This window comes from Arvicanthis niloticus, chromosome 6, assembly GCF_011762505.2.
Source record: "Arvicanthis niloticus isolate mArvNil1 chromosome 6, mArvNil1.pat.X, whole genome shotgun sequence".
Classification (NCBI taxonomy): Eukaryota; Metazoa; Chordata; class Mammalia; order Rodentia; family Muridae; genus Arvicanthis; species Arvicanthis niloticus.
Window position 1 is genome coordinate 107048271 of NC_047663.1, and position 15293 is coordinate 107063563.

Genomic DNA, 15293 nt, shown 5'->3' on the forward strand with positions numbered 1-15293 from the left:
TCTGTAGACCAGGCTGGTCTCGAACTCAGAAATCCGCCTGTCTCTGCCTCCCAAGTGCTGGGATTACAGGCGTGCGCCACCACTGCCCGGCCGGCCCGTCTCACTCTTATGAAACAAAATACTAATCATATTATTCACAGCTTCCTTAATTCTACTATCCCCAGGAATCTGGGTCTTCCTAGTGTCTAATAATGCATGAGTGGTAGAAGCGTGGCAGTGGCTTGAGGCTCAAGGCTGGTGAAAACCAAGCCTGGCCACTTGCCAATTTGTGAGAGCTGGGAAAGGCCTTGGTCCTATGGAAAACTAAAAGTCACCTGCAACGCTACTGGAGTAGGGACAAAGTCATGAAAGCAAAGAGTGATAGTGCATCTCTTTAATCCAGCACTCAGGAGGCAGAGGTAGGCATCTCTCTGTGAGTTCAAATTCAGCCTAATATACAACATAGCAAGTTTCAGAACTATATAGACCTTAATCTCACAAAAGGTTAAGAGTCATATCAAGCCTGGCCAAGAGCTGGGTTTGGCTAGAGTGAGTCTGGGGCATTGAGACCTGCAGGTTCCTGGTGTAGGATCGTCTTGTATGGGGCAAGCCTGGTACAAACTGCTGGGCAAATTTCCCTAGGGTACTTTTGTTTGTGGTTTTGGGACTTTTTTTTTTTTTTTTTTTTTTTTTTTTGAGACAAGAGTTTATGTAGAACAGACCAATCTAGATCTTTCTGCCTTTGCTCCATGGTACTATGAATAAAGGCATGCACCACCATGCTCTGTGGTGCTTGTAGAATTTTAATCTAAGGAACACTTCATACATAAGAGAATAGTGTACAAACAGCTGTGCAGCTCTCCTCATCCCACTCACCTGCAGTGGTGGAGGCAGGGTGAGGGCGCCTCTTGATGGCAGCTCTGCCTCAAGCTCTGGGAACACTAACCTCATCTTCCTGTGTGCCCTTCCACCTTGCACTCTGGTCTGCTGAGGCACTAACACCAACAGTGGGGGTGGGGACAGCTGCTAAAATGCTGTAACATTCCTTGTGGGTTAAAGGGCCCAGTAGTTTAATGCCTTGTCTGAAGATTTATTGCTAGGCTTGTATCCACGCAGCCTCAGTGTGGAGCTAGGACGTGGCTCATCCAGCATACTGACAATGTAGTGGTTCTTGTGATATGCCTGACCCCAGGGGTCAAGAACCTGAGGGTCTCATAAACTAGCAATGACAGGAATACGCTCTTGAGATGCAGCCCTTGAGGTTAGAAGAGCGAGCAGGGTAGCCCTCAGGCATGTATCCCTGACTAAGCCAGAATGATGAAGCAGTAAAGATGGTCTTCAGGGTTTATTTAGATAAGAAAGCTGTCGGTTTCAACAGGAGGGGAAAGGAAAATTTAAAAAATCCATAGGAAAGTGGCCCCCAAACTGTGACCCCTTAGCATAGCACAGGATGCTGCTTATGTCTTGCCTGCCCTTCCAAAAGCAGCCAGACAGCCCAAAGAGCTGGTGCTGACCCCTCAGGTGGGTGTGTGCTTTAATTCCAGTCTGAACTGCACTATACAAAAGGCACACGGACACATTAACATGCATCAAAGCCGACAGCCACAGTACTGAGTGTATGAAGCTTTGCAATGTGCACCATCTGTGACCTTGGTCCTATGGTCTGGTGGGAGGACAGCAGCATCTACCAAGTGGTGCTGCCTCAGTGAGGCTGCTGACAACAGGAGCCATCCTGTGAAGGGCACAATGACAACCATCTGCTGGTAAGGCCCTGAAGGACAGCACAAGTTCCTGTACAGGCTGCTCACTTCCACACTGGCTCACTTAGTGTTCTGCTTGATAAAACTGAGGCTTAGCCTGAGCTCATGCTGTAGCTAAATTTGAGAGGACAGTGGAAGAAGCCTCTTACAAATCTGTCGTTTCAGCTTTAGTGGTTTCTAAAAATTGCTGGGTTTTATAAAACTGTCTTCCAGTAAATCAGTGACTCTATCAAACAGTGGGCCCTCCCCCAGAGGACTTCATGTGAGCTGTGAGGCTCGACTGCTGGAATAGAGCCGCACCGCCGTGGCCAGTTACACGCTTAGGCTGCGAAATGCTTTGGTGAGGACCGCATGGTTAGGAACACATTCGGAAGTCGTGTGGTGCCATCGGCGCCGAGGCGATGGGACCCGGTGACAGGCAGAGCTTCTCAGGAGTCTGCCTCATCTTTAACCTCAGTAATTCTGTCGATAGACTTGAGGATTTCAGCAACAAGGTTCAGTGTCTCTGCTCCAGACACCAGCTGCCTAAAACACAGAGACCAGAGCCATTATTCTAGCTGTGCAAAAGCAGCCAGAGACAGACCTAAAGGAGAGAGCCCAGAGAGAAAGCTCCTCAGATCAAGCATGGTTGAGGACTGGACTCTGTGGCTGTCCTCAGGCCCATGCGCTTGTGCACTGGCCAGCCACTCTATAGCAAAGCTCCGTGAATGCAGCTAAGATGGTGGGTTAGAAGCCAGACAAGTTCATCAGAAACTGGTTCTGAATTCTGCTCTTTGCTTAGGCCAAGCTGATGGTGCAGCACTCTCAAGGATGTGGGCAGCCATCATTGCAAGCCCTATTTTTAGTCATGAGGAAAGCTACCAGGACTACTATGCTTTCATGTTAACAGGTCAGATGAATTAAATACATCTCGACAGGTTTAACAAGCTGCAGCTTTAGTGAGTGTTTAATCACCATTATCACCAACAACTGACACTGTGGCAGTCTCCTGGATGGGGTAAGTATAACAGGTAAAGAAGCTGGATTCAGAGTCATGTCATCATCCATATCTATTAGTGGGAAGGTTCTCTGAAACAGATTAAAAATAATCCTAAAATGGGCATGATAGTTTAGTTTCAGAACTTGGGAAATAGAAGCAGGAAATTTCTATGAGTCTGAGGCTAGCCTGGTCTACACATAGTGCCAGAGCAGCAAGGACTACACTGGGAGACTGTCTCAAACAAAAACAAAATAAAAAACAAAACAAAAACCCCTTAAAAACCAAGCCAGGTGAGGTGGTGCATTCCTTTAATTCTAGCTCTCTAGTGCAGAGGCAGAAGGACCTGTATGAGTTCCAAGTCAGACTAGTCTACGTAGTTCCAGGCCAGTCAGTGCTACAGGGTAAGACAGTCTCAAAAACAAAAAACTAATCTTGCTTGACTGCCTATAGCTTGATAGAGCCGGTCAGCACCTTTCCCTTCCTGGTCTAGTCAGATTGTAGAGCTACAACATGTGGGAGCCGGGCCATCGGGGACTCACTTTATGGATGCATGTGCACTGTTCATGACAACATGGAGGTTCTGCAAGGCCACATCGGTGTTCTGCTTCACCACGGTAAGGCTGGCACCCTGGCCTGACCGAAGGGCTTCATTTTCTCGCTTGAAGTTTGAGAGCTGTGCCTAGAAAGAAGGGTGAAGAGTTAGTGCTACCAGGCAGTTCAGTCATGCCTCTGCATCAGTCATGCCTCTGCATCACAGCAGGTGCAGGTCTGGTCAGGAGGATGAGCCTGGCCCTGGCCTACTCAAAACAGGTGCTTCTTGCCCTGTAGCCCAGAGTGGCATTAAATGTACGACTGTCCTTCTGCCTCAGCCTCCTGAATGCTCCCATTATAAGCAAACATCCCCTGTTTGGCTTACATTATTTTTTCCTCCCTGAACTCACAGCTATGACTTAACAAAGCACAGAAAGTTAAACCTTTCTTTTTACTTACCTGGAGTAAATTCATTTCCTGTTTCAGCTTCAAGACATGATTTTCTGCTTTTATAGCCCGTTTCTATGGCCCCCAAAAAATAAACACAATGCATATCAATGCTGTGTTAATACAGGACACGTATCTCAACAGACAGCAGTGAGCTATAACCTACCTCCCTGATTCCTCTGCCCATGGATGTCCACCCCTTGGGCCCTGGGCTCTGCCTCTGCTCACCAGCATCAAGGACCAACCACCCCAAGAGAGAACCTGTTCATAGTATCAGGGTATGCTGGCCTACCACAATACACACACTTAGCATGGTGACAGCTGCCTGCTGACCTCAGGGTCCAGTTGTGGACTCTGGCAACAGTAACAAGTTCTCTTTTGCAGCAGCTTCCTGTCCCCTGCCCACCCCCGAGCAGAGCCCCTCCGTACGGTCATCAGTTCGAGGTTCTGTTCGACTTGCTGGACTACCGACTCGAGGTCATGGAAGTCACTCTCCTCCTTGATCATCTTCGCCTCCAGCTTCCGTTCAAGCGTCCTCACCCTCAGTAAAGGAAAAACTGCGGTGAGTCCTCCAGGCCACTGTCAAGAATGCTTCCAACGGCACTTTAGCCTTAACTGGTGCAACCCCTAGAGCCCAAGGATGGAGCAGCTGCATCAGGCAGCCACAGGATGGCAATGACCTCTGGCCAGAATAGCTTCGTGCTCCCAGTGGAAGGCCCAGATACCATTTTCTCAAGCTCTGCCAACCAAGACAAAATTCAGCTGACTGTGTCTTAAAAAGACTAAAACAGAACAGGAAAATGTGTTTGCTGCTTTAGGTTTAAGGATGACAAGCAGCTAGACACCTCATCCCTTGGAACCAAGTTCCCCAAATGGTAGAGGAAGTTTTTAAGGTGATGTGTAACTACAAGTTTACATACATTTCTGTTTGAGTTTCAGAGAAGCTCTGAACCTCATTTAGCTTTCTTCTGAGCTTAGAGTTTTCATCTTTCAGCTGTAGAGAAAAAAAAAAAAAAATCCTCATTAGACACCCAGTATGTCTCCCTTATAAGCAGAACATACTTCTGTTCTGGAGTATTTCCTTTTGCCGGTCTAGAGGTGGAACCTTATGATTCGAGGCAGGGCTGGAGGTGTGAAGACACATCCCGTTTGTCCATGAAACGTCTTTTTGAGGGAGCATCTCCCGTAGCCTAGTTTGCCCTCTACTTGTTCCTATGTAGCCAAGAATGGCCTTGAACTCTTGTTCCTGCCTTCACCTCTAAGTGCTGGGATGACAGTTGTGCAGTTCCATGCCCAGCTCTGGAACATAAACACTCCAGGTCAAATGGAACACCCTCAAGCCCTTAACAGAGAAGATGGCTTGTTGGCAATACACTTCAATGTTTCTAGGTGACTGGGGTTTTAAGGTCTTTCTTCATGCGGGGCATTCAGCAGGATGACTCTTAGCCAACACTTCCAATAGACCACTTATTCATGCTAGCTCACGCTTGCCTGCCTGAGAGCTCACCACAGTGCTTCTTAGCCTGCTATACTAATTGCACAGCCAAAACCAACCCGGGGGAGAGCTCTCCATAGAAAAATTCATTTTTCTTTCTTATTTTTCAGCATTCAGGATCTAACCCAAGACTTCCCAAGGACTAGGAAAAAACTCCCACTGAGCTATCTATATCTCTAGGCCCCTCTTCAGGGCAATTCTACAGCAAGCTACTATATGACTGACTGTCTTGTCCGCGGCATTGAGCACCCAGGAGGTAGAGGAGTGCAGCTCTTCTCTATAGCACTGCTCAGCTGGGCTGGGCGCCATACTGCCCCCTCACTTACTGCTTCGTAACTTATCTGCAGCGTCCGCAGGTGTCTGTCCCCTAGGGATTCTTCATGAGCTGCAAAGTCTGCATTTGGACTCCCAGTGGGAGACGCTGGAGAGATCCTGGAGTCAGTGTCACTCAGCGTCCATGCGGGCAAAGACTCGGGACCTGCCAGCTCTGATGCGTTGGAAAAAAAGGAAAGGTAGGTGCCACAGGGTGATGAATTCTGTGTAGCTCTAGAGGAATGAGTCTGCTCCACGGCAGATGGCAGGTAGGCTCTATTCCACCCATCTTCTTCATCCTCCTCTAAGTTGCTGGCTCTTGTTGGGTCTTCAAAAAATGGCTGCTGATATTCCAGGCCATATCCCATGGGCTGGGAGGCGGGGGGGCTGTGGTCCAGTCCCAGTGGGTGCCTTGAGGCTTCCTAAAAACAGCGGAGAGAAACACTGCAGACACACCGGAAGCCAGCCTTCTGGTCTCAGCCTTCTCTGTGCTCCCACAAAGAAGGCCCATCTCATCTACCAAGCAGCTGTTCCATCCACCCACAGTCTCTCTCCATCAGCAGCCACAGCTGTCCTGCTTGGCTCCCCACATTCAAATGTCTGTCTCCAAAGCTGTAAGGCACAAGAGATGTCCTTTAAGGCAACCACTGGCAGCTTCCCAAATGTACCTTCGGGTAAATCCGACTGGTGGTTGTGTCTTCTTTTGACAGGCTGAGGTTCTTGGTTTTCAAAAACTCTTTGAAGGAGAATGGATTGGCTTCCTCAAGGTCTTCAAGTTTGTCACCTGAAATAACAAACACCACAAAGACTGTGAAAGGGCCCAACATCCTGTGTTACCATCACATTTCAACTGTGACTCAAAGAACACTACAGAACAGGAAAGCTGCCCAAAGAGGTTGGAGAATAGGCCCACTTTGACAGGCTCTCACCCTTTGGCCTCCCTGAGACAACCCTTGCCACCTTAAAACAAACAAAAAATGCTGTGCCAAAGGTCAAGTCCAGGGTTCTACCTCTGAGTCATATGCCCAGTTCCCCAGTAAAGCCTGTAGACTGCTGAGGCTGACTTCACTCCACACACTCAGTGTGGGCTGAAGGGTACTCCTGTAGGGGACTCAAAGCTCCTGAGACGCCATAGTGCCAGGAACTGCTCTATGCCATCCCTTCCTCGGGCCTTTTCTCCCAGGACCCTAGGTGACCAGCTTCTCCTTCCACACCTACTACGCTCAGTTGCTTGTGTGGGTCTCATAACATAACACCCACATCTTATGTCGGTGTCAGCCTGAGTAAGTGGCCTTCTGTGTGGCTTGTCTCCTGCTGCCGCTCCACCTCCCAGGCACTTCTGACATCTTAAACTATTTTGCCCTCACACATCCATCTCCACTGCTCTTTTGGGCACCCCTTAAACTCTGTCATCCTGAAAGCCCATGGAGACCACTGCCTGGCACCGAGTCTGAAGAAGAGGAAAAGATGAATCACTGAGCTACCACTCTACCTCCAAAGCGCGTCTCATGGGCTCCCGACGGACCTTGTTTAGTACATTTCCCCTTTCCATAGCCAAAATCTGCAAAAAGACATTGTCAGCTCACCGTGATCACAGCAAGCCTCATGACTGCAGCCGTTTGTCCAGGGAGGTGAAGACCGCAGACGCCTGACTCCCACTGACAGGCTCTGGTCTGGGACTAGAAGGCTGTCTCCTGAGGCTGGACGCAGTGAACTACACACTCCTGCGCGCTCTAGGAGCAGCTGCAGGTGGAACGCAGACCCACCAGGTCCAGCCCCTGGCCTCTCCCAATCCGGTGGGCTGAAGTGGTCTCCGAGCTCCACCGGGGACTGACCTCCCTGCCTTGGGGCGGGCGGGCGGGCGGGCTGTGGGGAGGGCTCCCCGCGCTGCCCAGCTCCGCACTGTGGCCGGCGCCCGGACTCTCACCTGTGTCTCCTACCGAAGCCAGCACCGGGCTGGGCACATAGCACATAAACGTCGGCCGAAAGCCGAAGAGGTGGGGGTGCAGGTCCCCGCCATGGGGGCGCTCACAGTCTAGCTGGGGGAGACAAGACCGGCGCTCATAGAACGCAGGAGCTGTAAGCGACAACGAGAGCGGCTTCACCGCGGGCCGCCGTCGCCCGCGTCCCCCGGTCCTGCCCCGGCCGCGCGCCGCTCACCGTCGGGAACCACGAGGCTCCGCGTCCGCGATAGTGGGGGCGCGCCCTGCCGCCGCGCATAGCCCGACATCGCCGCGCCCTAACCCGGCCGCGCCCCCATGGCACACAACGCCGCCGCCAGCCCCTGCCTTATCCGGCGCGGCCGGCCGGAAGCCAGCGCCGAACGCCGCGGGGCGGGGTCGGAAGCGGAAGTGACCGCAGAAGCGCGGCGGCGCGATGGCGACGGCAGTGTGGGCGGCTGCGCGGCTGCTTCGGGGCTCTGCGGCGCTCTGCGCGCGGCCCAGGTGAGCTGAGGCTCGTCTCGATGCGAGGAAGGGCGGACTGGGGCGGAGTTGGTACCGGGGTAGGGGGTGGGGGTGGTTGGGGGCGGGGGGACTGGACGAGGAGAATGGGCCCTGGAGCACAGCACAGGCGCCTTGGGCCCGGAGAACGAGCCGGGGACTGGAACCTGGTTGGAGGGGTCGTCAGAGTCACTCGGCTGGAGAGCCTTCCAGACCAAGGCGAAGCTCTGAGGGGCCGGGCTAGCCCAGGCCCATGTGCACAGGAACTGGTTTCTCACACAGCCTGCTGTTCAGAGTGGGCAATGAAGACCAAAAGACCGGGGCTGGAGAGATGGCTCAGCAGTTAAGCCTACTGATTGCTTCCCCTGGGTTTGGTTACCAGCATCCACATGGTGGCTCACAACCATCCGTAACTCCACTTCCAGGGGATCCGAAACCTTCTTCTGACCTCCATGGACACCAGGCGTGCCTATGATGGACATCCATCCGTGCAGGCAGACACTCAAACACATAAAATAAAAATGAATAGCTATTTTTGGTTGCTCTGCCGTAGGTTTGGATCTCCTGCACACAGACGGTTCAGCAGTGGCGCCACCTACCCCAACATCCCCCTCTCTTCTCCCTTACCTGGAGTGCCCAAGCCTATTTTTGCTACAGTTGATGGACAGGAAAAGTTTGAAACCAAAGTTACCACTCTGGACAATGGGCTTCGTGTGGCATCTCAAAATAAGTTTGGACAATTCTGTACCGTGGGAAGTAAGTTCTACTGGCCGTGGTTTTGAAAACTTTCTGTTGATTAAATGTTTTGAATATCTGGCTTAACTTGTCAATTTTTTTTTTATTACCCAGTTCTTATTAATTCAGGATCACGGTATGAAGCGAAATATCTGAGTGGAATTGCTCATTTTTTGGAAAAATTGGCATTTTCGGTCAGTGTCTAATTTGTAATTTTTTTAAGTTTTCAGTTTTTTAAGAACTTGTATTAATGATTTGGATAGGAAGTTGGTGCTCACAAAAGACTTAGTACATAATTTTGTGTGTTTGAAAGCAAACGTAAACTTAGTCTTTTTTGTATTTTTGGGTTACTTACTTAAGCTTTATTATTTTTATAGTCTACTGCTCGATTTGACAGCAAAGATGAAATTCTGCTTACGCTGGAAAAACACGGTGGTATCTGTGACTGTCAGACCTCAAGGTATTTTGTGTTCGTGTGTAAATGTCCTAATCTTTGGTCAGAGCCTCTTGGAGTCTCTCTGAAAACTAACGGCGAGTGTGATGCCGTGCTGGGGACAGAAAGCATAGTTTCTTCTCTCACATCCTTTGACCTTCCAATTGACCTGGCCTTTGTCTGTGAGAATGCTAAGCTAAACAAGCAGGTCACTGACAGCTGTCTAAAGCTGGGCATGGTTCCATGTGAAACAAGTCTTCATTTTGAACAGCTGGTTATTTGTTTAGGCCTAGGAATCCTGGGGTAAGACTTCCTCTGTGAAGAGAGGAGAGCCTGCTTCATCTGGTTCCACAGTGTCTTACGGCAAGCTTCACTGTAGGCAGTTGTGGCTCCTGTGAGGCCTTCACACCCAAGGAAGAGGCAGTGGTGGAGTCTTTGCTAGCATGCAGAGCGTTGGTCCCTGAGTTGTTATCTAGTGTAAACCTAGCACCTGCTGTTGTGGCTTATTTCCTTCCAGAGACACCACCATGTATGCTGTGTCTGCTGACAGCAAAGGCTTGGACACTGTGGTGAGCCTGCTGGCTGATGTGGTTCTGCACCCCCGCCTGACAGGTGTGGCTCTGTGGCTGGGTGGTCAGGAGGAGCGTTGGAAAGGGTATAACTTTGTGTGGGGAGGCACTGTTAGAGCTGGGCATTCGTGTGCCAGTCATTGGAGAGTGCCAGTGCTCAAGCCCTTAGTATTGTACACAATGCTTCATACTTTCAAATATCTGAAAGAAACCTTAACAAAGGGTTTACTAAAATTCTGTTCAGAAATGTCCCTCATCCTGTGTGTAAACATGAATGCCATGCCTACAGAGGTTTCTCTTGCATGGTCTCCTTTATTCCTTAAACCTTGCAATGGCAGGACTTGGATCCTGTTAGGAGGATCCAGGAGGGAACAGCTGCTGGGCTCTGCGAGCTGCTCTTTGCTCAGTTTCACAGCGGCCTGGCCGAATGTCTCCAGCTGAGGAATGGAGCCCTGACTCAGGTGGTTTCTGTTTCCTAAATGTCACCACATCCACCTTGTGTCCTCACAGGTGTGTTTTAGAACAGACAGCAGGGGAGGCAGCTGAGCTTGGAGCGGGTCCAAAGGTCTGCAGAACAGAACAAGACAAGAGGCCCCGGTCCCTAATTTTCATCTGGCATCCTCCCTTGCAGGTGCTCCAGGGCTTTCCCTAGGAGGTGACTATAGCACCTGGCCAGGCTCAGCTGCTCAGGGTTAGTGCTGTCTTCTTCCGTGCTGGTTCAGACCAAACCCTTGTCTGGACTCTTGCAGATGAAGAAATTGAGATGACAAGGATGGCTGTGCAGTTTGAACTAGAGGACCTGAACATGAGGCCTGACCCAGAGCCACTGCTCACCGAGATGATTCATGAAGTAAAAGAGGAGGCCACATGTGCCTCTCCCTGCTGTTGGCCTTTTGGGTGGTTAGGTTTACAGCTTTTTTTTTTTTTTTTTTTTTTTTTTTTTTGATAGTTGCTGTTTGGTTTTGGTTTGGTCTTGAATTTATAATCTCCCTGCCTCAGCTTCCTGAGTGCTAAGATTGTAGGCATGTGTGTCACCTTTCATAGCTGTAGTCTTCAAGCCTGCCATGTCTGCAGTGGTAGCTGTTCTCACTTAGGGTATCACAGCCTTTACCATCCCATCTGTGTGGCTCTTACATGTGTTTTCAAATTTTCTCTCTGAGGTAAAATTTGCTGCTTCTAGAGACACGTGTAGACATGGAGCCAAGCTGGAGATCAGGCCCCGTTTTTTGTTGCTGTAGCTATAGGCCATGTTGGGGCCTGATGTTTTTCTCACTTGGGTTTGTTCTCCTTCTGCCTGCCTCAGGCTGCTTTTAGGGAGAACACAGTGGGCCTGCATCGGTTTTGCCCTGTAGAAAACATAGCAAAGATTGATCGAGAAGTGCTGCATTCCTACCTGAAGAACTATTACACCCCTGACCGCATGGTGCTGGCTGGAGTGGGCGTGGAGCACGAGCACCTGGTGGAATGTGCCAGAAAGTACCTCCTGGGAGTTCAGCCTGCCTGGGGAGCTACTGGAACTGTGGACGTTGACAGATCAGTGGCACAGTACACTGGGGGAATCGTCAAGGTAACTTGGCAGGAAAACTCTCAGGACTTGTGCCATGTATCGCTGGGTATGTGCTTTGATGAATGTGTTTATGCTTTTCCTATTGTACAATCCAGCACTGTGACAGTATTAACACATCCCATGTTCAAAGCAAGAGGTGACAGGGCTGAGGCCACCTGGTGTCTGGTTGAGTGTGGCTGTTTTTGCAGGAAGTTTGCTGGCCTTATTAACGTGTGTCTGGTTGTTTACAGGTGGAGAGAGACATGTCAAATGTCAGCCTTGGCCCAACCCCAATTCCAGAGCTCACACACATCATGGTGGGACTGGAAAGTTGTTCTTTCCTGGTGAGTCCATGTATAGGTTGGGATGCGCCAGTGGGATCAAGCAACTGTGGCAGACTGGCACTGACTGGTATGTCTGTGCATTCCATAGGAGGAGGACTTCATCCCCTTCGCTGTGCTGAATATGATGATGGGAGGAGGGGGCTCCTTCTCAGCGGGAGGGCCTGGCAAAGGCATGTTCTCCAGACTCTACCTCAACGTGCTCAATCGGTGGGTACTAGGCTGCTGAGAGCATGGACTGTGCTGACACCTTCCAGCTATCCTGTCACCTTCACTGGACACCATATGTCCCTTCACAGGCACCACTGGATGTATAATGCAACCTCCTACCACCACAGCTATGAAGATACAGGCCTCCTGTGCATTCATGCCAGCGCAGACCCAAGACAAGTGAGGATAGCATTCTGTCTAGCCACTCCAGTGTACACTCTTCAGTAGTCCCGGAGTTCTGGGTTGGGGAGCAGGGGTATACTTGAGGGGTCAGCTGGCCAGGGCTTCAGCTCACACCCTCATCTCACGTTCTTTTGTAGGTTCGAGAGATGGTAGAAATCATCACAAAGGAGTTTATCTTGATGGGCAGAACAGTGGATTTGGTAAGGCCTGCAGCATCCCTTGTGCCCTCATCCAGCTGAAGGAGCCACAGGCTGAGCTGCTCACTGGAGCCTCCCTAGTGCTTCACCATGGGCAATGTCCCTCTCTAAGTTGTTCCTACAGAGTGACCTTAAGCTAAAGCATCATTGTATAAGACAAACAGTAATGCAGGCTTTTTCTAGGCCTTTCTTGGCTCCATTTTATGTTGGAACCCAAGTTTTTGTTGACTTATTTATTTATTTATTCATTCATTCATTTATTTTTGAGATGAGGTTTCTATGTGTACAGCTGGCTGTCCTGGAACTTGCGCTGTAGACCAGGCTGGCCTTGAACTCAGAGCCACCTGATCGGCCCCTGCCTGGCTGTCTTTTGGTTAATATTCAGAAGTTTTGTTACTTCCTGGGCCAACTTATAAAAGCAAGGTGATTTGCTTGAGCGTGCATTTTGTCTTTCTGCATAATGCAAGTTTTTTCTCAGTGTTCAAATACCACATACTGTCTTAAGAAGAAAAGGCAACATTATTGAAGAAATTAAACTATGCTTAAAAATGAAAACCACTGCAGAGCAAAGTAATTAATGCATATGCACACCTGTGATCTCAGCTCTCGGGAAGTAGAGGTAGAAGGTGATGAGTTCAAGGCCCGCCTAAATTAATGTATAATAAGACTGTCTCAAACCAAGGTCTGGGAGTATGGCTCAGTGTTAAAGAGCTAACCAGTACAGCCAAAATTAATGCTCTGTATTTTCACTAATATCTTGATAAAATGCTTTCCACTAAGGTCAGATCTATCGAGATAAATATACAATGTTAAATATTTGCCTGAAATTGCATAAGTCATAAATAACTTGTGTTAAGACAAACACTCATAAGATAGCCAGGCTGGCCTCAAACGTGCATTCCTCTTGCCCCCTGCCTCCTGAATGCTTGACTTGTAGGCAAGTGCCTACACACCCAGCTTGGTCTGTCCCCTTGTGGTCCTGATTCTTCAGTGCCAAATTTGAAGTTCACGTCTGGCCAGAGGCTCAACTGTGTATTCTGCTGCCTCCTTAGTTGCACCAGGTGACAGTGGCCTGGGTCCTGTGTTTAGGATTCTGAGCACCAGAATCTTTGCTTCATCAACAACCTCTGATTTCCTGTTTAACCAGATATGGCTTCCTGATGCATGTTGCTCTCCTGTGATTCGGACAAGCTGCAAAGATTGGATATATGTCCTGGGTGTGATGAAGGCTTTTCTAGTTTAGTTCCTCCCATGCTTGGAGTGTGCCAGACTGTTGGGCACATGGAGACGTTTTTACTAGGACATATTTGGGTCAGCCCCTTGCCTGCTTGAGCCAGCTGTAGATTTGACTGGTGGTGTTTGGTCCTCAGGTGGAGCTAGAGCGGGCTAAGACACAGCTGATGTCCATGCTCATGATGAACCTGGAGTCCAGGCCTGTGATCTTTGAGGATGTGGGGAGGCAGGTGCTGGCTACACATTCAAGAAAGCTGCCCCATGAGCTATGCACACTCATTCGTGAGTATGCCCAGACGCCTGGCTTGGGCTCAGTTGAGACTGTGCCCTGATGCTGACAGATAGCTTTCCTGTTGTCTGCCACACCACAAGCCCAAGGTTCCCCAAAGTCCTTTCCCAGCTCCTTCCTGTACTAATTAGGCTCTTCAGCCTTGGGAAGGAGGAGGCAGTAGTGGGTAGAACAGTGTCACTAGGCTGGAATAAGGTAGCTTGTTACAGGCTCTGTCCTGGAATTGGGTGTGAAGCTTGGAACAGAACTGTAGGTGGGGGCACCTGTCCTCTGAAGACAACTCAGTCCACCTGCTTGGGCTTGGGAATCCTGGTGGTCTGGGACAGGTGACAGTCCTGCCTTCATGAGAGGCCTCATCTTCTTTAGAAAGTGCTGACCTCCTTGGGTTCTAGGGGATGGATTTCTGGGATCCCTTCTGTATGTGTGTCTGTGTGTCTGTCTGTTTGCCAAAAAGGACATGCAGCACTGGGGAAAGGAGTCTAGATTTTTTTCTTCAGACTGGAAAATAAAGCGAACTTACGACAACCTGAGCCTCCTGATGGGTGGCTCTGCCCTCCAGTGTTGGGTTGTTTTTAAGTCTCATAGACAGACGCACAGCTCAGACTGGCCTTAAACTCTAGACCTTCCTGTTTAGCTCTGAGTGTGCATTATCCTGCCTGGCTGCCCTAGTGTGTTTGAAATTATTTGCTGCTGCTACTGCTGTTGTTTAGGGGATTTGAGACAGGGTCTCCTGTAGCCCTGGCTGGTGTTGATCCTGAACCTCCTGCTTCTACCTCCCCAGTACTGGAAGTGCCAGGAGTACAGGCACACACCACTCATCCTGAAAATAATTCTAAGCCATTGTAGTTTCCCACCTAGTGGAAACTTACCTTGCCCTACCTTGGTCAGTCCCTCAGCAGCCCACACCCTCGACCCCCAGTGGTAGGGATGGTGTAGATCAGGGCTCCTCAGTCTGAGTGCACACAGTTTGAGATGGAGAGGGAAACTCTGCTCTTGCCCTCACTGCCTCTTAATCTTTGCTGTAGGCAATGTGAAGTCAGAAGATATCAAGAGGGTTGCTTCCAAGATGCTCCGTGGCAAGCCTGCTGTAGCCGCCCTGGGTGATCTGACTGACCTACCCACCTATGAGCACATCCAGGCAGCACTGTCCAGCAGAGATGGGCGCCTGCCCAGAACATACCGGCTGTTCCGGTAGAGTCCCTCCAGGGCAGGCTGCAGAGTGCTTCTGTGCATGTTACTGTTGGTGTGGACACTGCATAAGGGTAGCTAGCTCTGTGAACAGTGCCAACAGTGAAACTCTTGAAAACTTGAATGAAAGTTACTGTTGCCACTGCACCTTTGTGTCTCAAAACACAGGTGGCTTGTTCTTCATCTAACAAGTGTTGTTATTGTCTGCCAAAGCAGGTGCTGTCTGGCCAGTAGACATTCTGGAGCAAGGAAGGCTGGGAAGTCTCAGGGCTCTAGGGAGACAAAGCACACAGGGCCTCTCCACTGTTAGGATCACAGACATGGATTGTTGTCCTCATTCTTTTCCCTTCAAATAGGATCTCACAGTATAGCCCTGACTGGCTTGATACTCCCTATGAGACACACTCGTCTCAAACCCACAGAGA

The 15293-nt window shown here is 49.9% G+C and overlaps 2 protein-coding genes and 1 long non-coding RNA gene across 12 annotated transcripts; 2 read left to right on the plus strand and 1 right to left on the minus strand.

Annotated features, from left to right (window-relative positions):
- Positions 1 to 1309: 1309 nt before the first annotated feature.
- Positions 1310 to 7810, minus strand: Entr1 (endosome associated trafficking regulator 1). 10 transcript variants are annotated; one of them, XR_004607130.2, is made up of 11 exons: positions 7664 to 7810; positions 7431 to 7580; positions 6996 to 7064; positions 6172 to 6287; positions 5518 to 5925; positions 4617 to 4690; positions 4126 to 4237; positions 3709 to 3771; positions 3258 to 3397; positions 2714 to 2807; positions 1310 to 2264 (listed from the first exon to the last, which is right to left on the minus strand). XR_004607130.2 is itself a non-coding variant. In XM_076937650.1 (11 exons), the coding sequence occupies exons 1-11, from the start codon at positions 7731 to 7733 to the stop codon at positions 2236 to 2238; spliced, it is 1347 nt and encodes a 448-aa protein (XP_076793765.1). In that variant the 5' UTR covers positions 7734 to 7810; the 3' UTR covers positions 1310 to 2235. The 10 variants fall into 10 exon arrangements, 9 of the variants coding, with proteins under 9 accessions (XP_076793765.1, XP_076793767.1, XP_076793766.1 ...); XM_076937650.1 differs by having other exon boundaries at positions 2714 to 2829; XM_076937652.1 differs by lacking the exon at positions 6996 to 7064 and having other exon boundaries at positions 2714 to 2829.
- LOC143442911 (uncharacterized) lies at positions 4130 to 5649 on the plus strand. Its single transcript, XR_013111541.1, has 2 exons — positions 4130 to 4258; positions 5302 to 5649. It is a non-coding gene; the product is annotated as an uncharacterized LOC143442911 (long non-coding RNA).
- On the plus strand, positions 7810 to 15051 carry Pmpca (peptidase, mitochondrial processing subunit alpha). Its single transcript, XM_034507247.2, has 13 exons — positions 7810 to 7947; positions 8498 to 8700; positions 8794 to 8873; positions 9057 to 9139; positions 9630 to 9724; positions 10431 to 10531; positions 10985 to 11248; positions 11479 to 11571; positions 11660 to 11778; positions 11868 to 11958; positions 12099 to 12161; positions 13529 to 13673; positions 14706 to 15051. Exons 1-13 carry the CDS (start codon positions 7880 to 7882, stop codon positions 14873 to 14875), a joined length of 1575 nt encoding a protein of 524 aa, XP_034363138.1. The 5' UTR covers positions 7810 to 7879; the 3' UTR covers positions 14876 to 15051.
- Positions 15052 to 15293: the final 242 nt, after the last annotated feature.